Consider the following 10,894-nt stretch of genomic DNA (forward strand, 5'->3'; position numbering starts at 1 on the left):
TCTTTCCCTTATATATGGTTTTCTGACCAGCCTGGCAGCAACATTGTGGACTTATGGCTTGTACTTCTGTGGGAAAATTGAGATCAATCACTTCTACTGTGCAGACCCACCTCTCATCAAAATGGCTTGTGCTGGGACCTTTGTAAAAGAATATACAATGATTATACTTGCAGGCATTAACTTCACGTATTCTCTGACTGTAATCATCATTTCTTATCTGTTCATTCTCATCGCCATCCTACGAATGCACTCTGCGGATGGCAGACGGAAGGCCTTTTCTACCTGTGGGTCCCATTTGACAGCTGTCATCATATTCTATGGGACTCTCATATTCATGTATCTCAGACGTCCCACAGAGGAGTCCGTGGAGCAGGGGAAAATGGTGGCCGTGTTTTATACCACAGTGATCCCCATGTTGAATCCCATGATCTACAGTCTGAGGAACAAAGATGTGAAAGAAGCCATGAACAAAGTGATCCACAGAATGTGTTTAACAAAATAAAGTAAAACAGTTAATTTTGTCATCTATATTTCATAAGTATTTGCTTGTCTACAGGCTATTGCTCAGTACATAGTTAAAGACTGGTTTATTTTCTCCGTAATAAGTGAGAAGGAACTCAGGATCTCTGGGTACTTGGGTACTGAGGAATGCAGAAGAAAAGTTTGTATGCATAATTCTGCTCTTAAGTTTCCGGACTAAATTGAAAGAGTCTTATGAACAATCTTGATTGGCATTCTGGATCTTTAATTTGCCAGCTATCTAAACTTGATAGAAAAACTTAAACTCCTAGTTATTTTACATATGCATATTTTTATTCTTCAACAGAGAAATAATGTTAGTTACAGTCCTATAGAGGTGGTGAGATCATACTTATAAACTGTTTAGAGGTGAAACTGCACAAATAATTTCAATTTTTTTTAGTGTGTCATATGAGTCAGGCATTGTGCTAGGGGTTATCCCTATGTCATCTGATGTCATCACACCACACTGTGAGATAATACTTTCTCTACTCTATGGATGAATATTGAGGCTGAGAATTGTCATTTACCCAAGGTCATGTAGATAAGGTGGTAGAGCCAAGATTTAATTCCTGATCTATCTGACTTCAAAGCTGATGCTCCGCCGACTCTCAGAAAAGCCTAAACTCAGTGAGACAAATTATTCTACTCCAACTTTTTTCACCAAAAGCCTTCACTTGTAGTCATTCTACCTAAATGTCTTCAAGTGATCTAAACCTTTGAGGTGTTTGACATCTATAAAAAAAATAGATGCATAGGGCATAAATTTCTGTCATTGTGCATCCTGATAGTTGGTGTTAGAACTGTGACACAACAAAAAAGAAAGTACTGAAATTTTACTTGGTGCAAACCAAGATAAATTTTTGACATGCATAATTGCCAAGTATAAATAAAAGAGAGCAGAATCCATGTGAAGGTGAGAGAGATTATAGCATGATATCAAGATTTTGATTTGCTAATTTTATTAAAAGAATTATTCTTCCAGTTAACACTCTTTAACATCTCCTTCCCCTGAGATGTTTCAGGAACTATAATCATTATTTCTTTAATAATTGTTCTATTAGTTCCCTGGGGAGGTGCTCTCAGTGTTCCAAATTCTATGATAAGTAGTGAAAAATGATCCTCCGCTGTTTTCTTCTGCTGAAGGTAGGTCTGCAAATTGCTCACTCTGCAGTACAGATTAAAAGCTCAAATCTTTTATTTTTCATCCATATTCTGAAGAGAAGACCAAGACCTTATTTGTAGACCTATTCATTACTACAGTCCTTTGTTGTGTGAAATATTCTTATTTCTATCCAGAGCTTATTAAAAACATTGTAAGAATGAATTTATGAGAGTGGGGATTTACAAATTTTTTATTCCTTATTTTTTCCCTTTTCCTCTACTGTACAAATTCCATTGATTTGCACATCTTTGTTTTAAAATCTCTGTGAATAGAATTGAGGATATTGTGTCAGTGGGAATGATTGGACCGGTAATTATACCTTTACGGTTTTTCTTCAAGGAAAACTCCTAAAAGGTTAATAAAAATGAATTTGTATTGTTATTTATAAATTACATATTCTATATTCTCAATCGTTTTGATAGATAATGCACACCTGTGTAATAAATTGGCTCTGACTCACTTGGTCATCTGATCCTGGGTCTATGGGATCACCTAAACTTGAGGGGTAGGGAAAAGCCTTGGTCTAGTGTCATCATAGTTCAGCCTGCTCTCCATCACACAAAGCTCTTCTAGTTCATCAAAGGCAAAATATTAAGAGATAATTTTGTTCTGTCTTGGAGGCTAATCAAACTGAATTTTAAATGTAAAGCAATAGAAAAACAGTTTATCAAAGGGATGGCAATATAGGTTATTAAGGGTACAACACTGAAGTTAAATTAATTGGTTTGCATTCCAATCTAGTCAGTTATTAGATGTCTGACCCACAGAGACCTTTTTAGTTTTTCAGTGTGAGTTTTCCCATTTATAAAGTAATGATGCTAGTACAACCTGTTTCATAACGTTTGCATGCAAAAGGTTTCATAAGTATTCAAATAAGAGATAACTATTCTTACTGATATTATAAAGTTGAGGTGATTGTCACCAGAACATTCTTTCTTGGAATGATTTAATAATATTGGAATACATTATGTGAAGCTAATATAGAGATCAGAATATTTTCTTAAAACATCATATGTGTGAATATTTTTGAATATCTGTTATATATAACATCCAAGCTAGGCATTTTAAAGAATTCCAAGATTCATGAGACGAACTCTACTACCATAGAGCTAATGATTATGTGTAGAAGAAGAGAAATACACACATCACCCAGGGACTGAAACAAAATTGGAGAAGTGATAGTAATTAATGTTCTTAGATACTTTGATTCTTTTTTTTTTTTTTACATGTTTTATACTTAAAACAATATAGAAATACCATCAACCAGAGTGGAACTCTGTTAATCAGAGAATTATGGAATCATCAAGTGGGGTGAGGAGTTTTTACATTGGAAATTCCTGACCTTAGCTCTATTTCCCCACCAGAGTGTGCAGCTCTCATTTTACTATTTCTACACTGTAAGAAAGCCCAAATAGATGAGCTACAATCATGGATATCTGTAGTAAGGGAGAACTAAGGGAGATCGGAACTAAAACTTCTGTGTCTATTATGTTATGTGCTCAATTCTCTGTATATATGGTATACTTAAATCCTGTATTAAGCATTTTAGGGGTAAGAAAATAGTTCATAGAGTTAATTAACTTCTTTAACATGCCTTGCTCCTAATTGGAGGGCCCATGATATAATCATAGAGTTCATTCTTTTTAATATGTAAAGGAATGTCTCTAGCAACGTTTTTTTCTACATGCCAAGGTAATATTTCCTCTTCTAAGCTTTTATATCTGCATTCCCTTCTTCTTTCCTATTTCTATGTAGCTGACTACTTCTCACTGCTTCAGAGGTCATCTCCTCAGAGAGAGCTTCTTTAATGACTGTCTGCACTCCATCTTTCCTCTTTTTTATGAAATTTATCGGTGTGACATTGGTTAATAAAATTCTATAGATTTCAAGTGTACAATTCATAATATGTTGCATTTCTATTACATTGTGTATTCACCACTCAAAGTAAAATTTCTTCCATCACCATGTATTTAACCCTCTTTACCTCTATCTATCCACATTTTCTCCCCTTTTCCACTAAACTATTGTTCATGTCCATGAGTTTCTGCTTATTTGTCATTTTCATTTGCTGCTTTCTATTTTATATCCCACATATGAGTAAAATCATATAGTTCTTAACTTTTTCAGTCTGACCTATTTTGCTGAGCATGAAAATCTCAAGATCCATCTATGTTGTCATAAAAGGCAGTATTTCATCTCTTTTTATGGCTGAGCAATATTCCATTGTATATATCAATCACATCCTCTTTATTTAGTCATCTATCGAGGAACACTTCAGTTAAGTCTATGTCTTAGCCACCATGATTAATGCTGCTTTGAACATTGGGGCACATATATTTTTATGAATAAATGTTATTAAATGCCTAGAAGAGGGATTGCTGGGTCATATGGTTCTTCTATTCTTTTTTTTTTTTTGAGAACCTCCACACTGTTTTCCATAGTGGCTGTATCAATTTACATTTCCAGCAGTGTATGGAAGTTCATTTTCCCCCTACAACCTTTCCATCATTTGTTATTACTATTGTGTTGATGATAGCCATTCTAACAGGTGTGAGGTGATACTTCATTATGGTTTTGATTTGCATTTCCCTAATTGATAGTGAGGTTGAGCATCTTTTTATGTCTATTGGCTATCTGCATGTCTTCTTGGGAGAACTGTCTGTTCAGGTCCTCTGCCCATTTTTTAAATTGGATTGATTGTTTTTTTCTTTTTTTTCTTTTTTTTAAATTTTGAGTTGTATGAGTTTTTTTTATACATTTTGGTCATTAGGCCCTTTCAGAGAAGTTGTTCGCAATTATCGTCTCCCATTCTGATGGTTGCTTCTTTGTCTTGTCAATGGTTTCTTTTGCTGTGCAGAAGATTTTTGGTTTGATATCATCCCATTCATTTGTTTTTGCTTTTACTTCCCTTGCCTTTCAGGTTAAGTTCATAAAATCCTGTTTAAATCCAAGGTCCATGAGTTTGGTATCTATGTTTTCTTCTGTGCAATTTCTTTTTTCAGGTTATATATTTATCTCTTTGATCCATTTTGAGTTAATTTTGCTGTATGGTGACAGATAGGAGTCTAGTTTTATTTTTTTCCATTTGGCTTTCCAATTTTTGCAGTTCCTCCCCTTATTTCTTATCTTACTAATATGCTGTTATGTTGTCACAATAATTCCACTCCCTGTATTATCTTATTTGCATATTTTTTTATTATTTATTCCTTTTCAAGAAGAATAAAATATAATGGAAACCAGAATCTTGTATAGTTTTTTACCCTTAAATTTCTAAAATTTAAAATACTTCTAGATACAGGAAATACATCTGACACATAATTGGCTTTGGTGTTTATAAAACAAATTAGTATAAGCAATTACAAAGAAAGGCTCATTTATAAGTCAGTAATATATCCTTCAAACACTATTATTATGGAGACCTTAAATTCCCAGACTGTGCTTATCCCACAGATACATCCTTAAGAACTCATGGCAAGTTTATACTTTTCCAAAGAAATAAATGAAAGAAGTGTAATAAAAGAGGAAAATGTTGTTTGGGAACCTTTTCCTTGCAGTGACGTTACATTCAAATATGATTAATAAGGCATATAATTGATTGGTTGTAAAAAGCAGTGGAATCTGAAATGAGATATACTAGTTATTAAACTAGTGTAATTGTACTCTGTTACTTAAATTTTACCTCACGATATTTATCTATTGACATAATTGAACAGTGAGTGCTAGGTGATTAAATCACTTATAGTTTATTTTTCTGACATACCTGTAAAACTGGTAGAGTCTATGCTGTTAAGTCCCTCTTACCTCATCCGGGCAGTGTTGGCAATCAAACACACATGATGTTAGCTAAAGAAAATGAAATACAGCTAGAAATTTTATATGTTGAAAGCATATTATATCATATGCCATCACAAAGTAGAACAGATTTGTCAATAACTGGATTATAACACCAATATATTGAGACACTAGTTGAAGATTCTGAATACAATTTTATTTTGAAAAACCCATGTATGTATGAATGTTGTAGAAAGAATTTTGGTCAATCATGTTGGATTGGATTTGACATTCTTAGACAACCCTTAATCTGACTTTATTCATATTTGTGCTCTGTAATTTTAACATGAGTATCATAATCTAACAAACACGAATGTCTAATTTTAATAATATGTTAGCAATAACTGTAATTGCAGCTTTTATAATAAGAATCTGATAAATATTGATTGTAACTACCTATGAGACACATTAAAGGAAACAATTATGCCTATATATTCTTATCTTGGACATTGTGCAAAATCTCCATCGATTTTTAAATTATTTGGATTAGAATAAGGATAAATGTGACTCAAAAATTTCAAGGATAAAACAAATCCTTTCATGTTTTTTATTTCTCCATAGGTCATACAGACTGCATCTATATGTAAAGACAATGCCAAACTTCACAGATGTGACAGAATTTGTTCTTCTGGGGTTGACCAGTCGTCAGGAGCTTCAAGTTATCTTCTTTGTGGTGTTCTTAATAGTTTATATGATCACTCTGTTAGGGAACGTTTGTATGATCATTTTGATCAGCATCAGCCCCCAGCTTCAGAGCCCTATGTACTTTTTCTTGAGTCATTTGTCTTTTGTGGATGTGTGGTTCTCTTCCAATGTCACCCCCAAAATGCTGGAAAACTTATTATCAGAGACAAAAACCATTTCTTATGTTGGGTGTTTGGTGCAGTGTTACTTTTTCATTGCTCTTGTCCATGTGGAGGTCTATATCTTGGCAGTGATGGCCTTTGATCGCTACATGGCCATCTGTAACCCTTTGCTTTATGGAAGTAAAATGTCCAGGACTGTCTGTGTTCGGCTCATCTCTGTGCCTTATGTCTATGGATTCTCTGTTAGTCTAATATGCACACTATGGACGTATGGCTTGTACTTCTGCGGAAACTTTGAAATCAATCATTTCTATTGTGCAGACCCTCCTCTCATCAAGATTGCCTGTGGAGGCGTCCACATCAAAGAATATACAATGATTGTTATTGCTGGAATTAACTTCACGTATTCCCTCTCAGTGGTCCTAATCTCCTATACCCTCATTGTAGTAGCTGTGCTACACATGCGCTCTGCTGATGGAAGGAGGAAGGCATTCTCCACGTGCGGATCCCACCTGACAGCTGTTACCATGTTTTATGGGACTCTCATATTCATGTATCTCAGGAGACCCACTGAAGAATCTGTGGAGCAGGGTAAAATGGTGGCTGTGTTTTATACCACAGTGATCCCTATGCTGAACCCCATGATCTACAGTTTAAGAAACAAGGATGTGAAGGAAGCAGCCAACAAAGTGATCATTAAGGCAAACTTGGGGGCAGTGAAACTACAATAGATATTTTTTTGTGATGTGTTGCTGCCTATTGTAAATGTCCAGGCATAATAGTCCTGGCTCAAAAAGAATTTCCTAAAGGCAACTCTTATGTACAATAGAAGATTCAATCTATCACAGCGATACTTTACCCCATGAACAGGCTCAAATGACTAAGCCTGTTTTATGCTACTATGCAACCATATTTTTAAAACTGAAATATTAGTGTTATTCACATTGCATGTAAAATTGTACTAAATGTAGTCATAGAAAAAACTCATAAATAAGTTTAGATAAATAGATTGTAATTTGGAGGTAACTTTGTTAAAGTCAAACGTGACTTTTTCTATATGCGCATGCTCCTCCAACTTGGTTTCATATGAAATAGATAATTTCATGAGAAAAAGAATAAGAATTCATCTCTTCTATATCTACAGGATGTTGATGGACCCTGATTTACCAAAAAGTGTTCTATAATATTCATACATACATGATTTTTGAAAATAAAATTGTATTCAAAACCTTCAACTAGTGTCTTAATACATTGATGTTACAATCTAGTTATTTATAATAAGGTTTGTCTTCAATATGCATTTTTTGATAGTTAACGATGTTCGTGTTTTAATAATCTGTTTAATTACCTTAATTCTTCTCCTTGGTTTAGATTCCACATTTACTGATGTTAAAAGGGTGAAATATTTATGGCAAAAGACTTTCTTGCTCTCATCATAAAAAAAAAATGAACCAGTATAAATGTTTTATTTAAAATCTAACCTTTGATCTATTAAACTTTGGTTGATGTGATTTTAAAGTATTGCTTCATTTCAGTTTCTTCTTACTAACATTGCATGTTTTGGTTTTGTATTTAGCAGCTTCGATCAAGCCTTCAGTGCCTGGAGTGAATCAACCAGATAAGAAGCACTGTTCAACTAAATGCTATTGCACTGGGCATGCATTCTAATTCAATCAATATAGTTCAAAATGGTATCCTTTTGGGCCTAGTTAAAAACCTTGAAAAGCTCACTGCTCAATTTATCTACATCAGTGTAGCTATAGCCTACCTAATCTACATTCCTTTCTTGCTACAGGTAAAATACAAATTTGTCTACTTCTGATGACTCTTGCTAACCTATCAGCAGAAAGCCAAATGGAAAATAGAGGTGATTCCTGATAAGCTAGTAGCTAGTTTATTCTTGTGTAGGTGCTAATTAAATTAAAAGGGGTGCACATTTGAGTATGTGCAGAACTCTGAGAAGCAAGATACAGCTGGTAAGGTAAACTAATTTAAAGACAGAGAGTATTTTTACTCAGGCTAATGTACAAATTAACCATGGACAACTTTCCCTTGGAATGGATCTGAGGAAAGGCAGATGGTAGGAATAGGGCAGTTCTCTTTCATAACTTTAGATTCTGAGCAGGGGGAAAGGGTAACATTGGTTGGTATTGGAAACTATGTTAAAAAAGATTCTTTAAAAATGTTTTGATCACTCAAATTTGCTTCTATCTAAAGAGTTACTATCAAGAACCCAAAGTAGGACTGATCAAGGAACAACTGCTTTTACAGAGACCAACATTATAATCTGACCTTCTAAGACCATATTTTCTGTGATCTTTAGAGAAAGATATGCCTACTATTTCATTTTAGAAGTAAAAGTCTTGCCATCCAGCTATTGACCACAGTACCCATCTTCTCTTATTAGCCAGGTCTGTAACTTTGCTATGAAGTTTTGACAATGAGCTGTCAGTTAAAAATTATGTATAAAACCTGAGGGTCATGTTCTCAAAGTCAAAGCCACTATACCTGGACTTTGCTCTCCCCTTTCTCACTCAAAAATGTTCCCACTGAAATGGTTGCCCTATACCCAGACATAGAAGCCTGTATTGAGGGTTTAATTGCCTTACCTTAACCCCTAACTCACACTGTTGCTTGAAAAAGAAAGAAAATCCTATCTTATTAAGTCACTGTATTTTGGTGGTTCACTATTTATAGCACTTAGCCAATATCCTAATCCTCCCTCAAAGCATTTTTATAATACTTTTCAGAGACGTGATCTTAGTATCTCACTTCTGCATTTTGCAACTTCCTTTGGGCAAATTTTTCTTTGAAGATAATTAAATCTCATCAGATGCTTACCTATTCTCCTGGTATTGAGTGAATTATATCTGATACCCTGTCTTAAGCAGAATCAGGTAAAAAGTCAACTCTCAGGTCTTAGATATTAGGTTATATCCCTTTTGCCTCCCCACTTGATGAGTTTTTAGACTTTTAATGGGCTCCAATTGTCACATTAATTGATTATGAAGCCCTTTGGTTCCAACTTCTAAGCCACTTCTCTCTACTAGCATTTTAAGATACTTATAAACTTCTTTCTTGAGAATTCTCAGTCATTTGCTCTACCCTGTGTTTGTAGTTATAGGCTAAGGGAGCTTCCATCAGATATTTTGTCTAACATACATCTTTAGCTATTGTTGCTTATTAGGGGTTGAATCATGTCCTTCAAAAAGTTATGTTGAAGTCCTAAGCCTGAGTACTTCAGAATGACATTATTTGAAAATAGAGTCATTGCAGATGTAATTAGTTATAGAATTACTTATGTAATAACCTATATAAGATGAGGTTATATAGGCATAGGGTGGGCCTTTAATCCAATATAAGAAGGAAGATCCTTAAAAGAAAAAGAGAATTTAGACATAGATATAGATGGAAGATGACAATGTGAAGACAGAGGCAGAGACTGGAGTGTTGCTGCCATAAGCTAAGGGATGCCTGAAGCCACTGGAAGTTGGAAGAGACAGAGAAGGATCCTCCTCTAGAGCTTCATAGGGTACATGGTCCTGCCAATATCTTGATTTCACACTTTTAGACTATATAGAACTGTAAGGGAATAAATTTTTGTTGTTTTAAGCCAGCAATTTGTGGTACACTGTCAAGGCAGCCTGACAAAACAAACACATTACTTTACTGATTTCAGAGTTTCCATGATGGCACTCTGCTTTTCTATGATTCTTTGTTAGTCTCCCTGCCGATACTCTGGGAAGGTAAGCCTCATTCCTTGAGTTCTAGGAGCTCTTTAAACTTATCTGAGCTTACTTTTGGTAGCTGTGTGGTTTTGCAGCAACCTCACCTGAATCCAGTATGCTACCCAGAGGAAGGGCGACCAGATTCCTTTATGATTCACCGGTCTTTAAATCCTACTCACCTTGCCAGTCTCAGGTTTGAGCCCTTACTGCTCATGATCAGAAATATGGCTGTTTGATCCTTACAAGTTCTCTCTCACTCCTCTGTGATGTTTCATAAGGCCTGTGCTATTTTCTTAGCCATTTAGTGTTATGCTTTGGAATTACAAAACAAGTAAAACCAAAACAACAAAGGTATTTTCCTTTCTTGAGTTCTTCCCTGAGTGTTTCCACAGGGGTCTCCTTTTTAATGACTCTTGGACAGTGAGGATATGTGAATGTATGATACAGGCCTTTATATAATGGAGTTTCTATTCCCTAGACAGTTATGTTCCCTAATGTTCCCCAGACATGACTGCCCCAGGGTCACTGACCCTCAAGGCGCAACTGTGATTAGAAAATTCCAATTAGAAAAAATATTAGACTATACATACAAAAGTAAAGTTAGACCATTACTTGAATTAGAATGATTTCACCATGAAATCACTAGTTTTGGTGATGTATGTCCAATCCAGTTTGCATAAACAAAACAAAGAGAAGCAAAAACAAATGGCGAACCATTTAAATATTAGAACCACTTCTAATGTATTGTCATCATTTGTTTATATTTGTCCCGTCTTTTTCCTGTGATCTGAATCAGAGGGATTCTGATTTAATAATTCACATTATTATTTCCACCATCCTTTCAA

The 10,894-nt window shown here is 34.8% G+C and overlaps 2 protein-coding genes across 2 annotated transcripts in view; both read left to right on the top strand.

Moving 5' to 3' along the window:
- The window catches only part of LOC102884003 (olfactory receptor 5M3-like), a 958-nt gene extending 456 nt beyond the window's left edge, over positions 1 to 502 (top strand). The window contains 2 exon segments of the mRNA XM_015594065.1: positions 1 to 11; positions 13 to 502. The exon segment at positions 1 to 11 is cut by the window's left edge and continues 456 nt beyond it. Of these exon segments, the coding sequence (XP_015449551.1) occupies positions 1 to 11; positions 13 to 502 (501 nt within the window).
- Positions 503 to 6,107: 5,605 nt separating this feature from the next.
- On the top strand, positions 6,108 to 7,052 carry LOC102885024 (olfactory receptor 5M9). The gene has a single exon (XM_006917919.1). It carries the CDS (start codon positions 6,108 to 6,110, stop codon positions 7,050 to 7,052), a length of 945 nt encoding a protein of 314 aa, XP_006917981.1.
- Positions 7,053 to 10,894: the final 3,842 nt, after the last annotated feature.

This window comes from Pteropus alecto, unplaced genomic scaffold (assembly GCF_000325575.1).
Source record: "Pteropus alecto unplaced genomic scaffold, ASM32557v1 scaffold1518, whole genome shotgun sequence".
NCBI lineage: Eukaryota > Metazoa > Chordata > Mammalia > Chiroptera > Pteropodidae > Pteropus > Pteropus alecto.

What these genes read in the sequence shown, in the direction of transcription:
- LOC102885024 (XM_006917919.1), top strand. Translation starts at nt 6,108, where the DNA reads ATGCCAAACTTCACAGATGTGACAGAATTTGTTCTTCTGGGGTTGACC.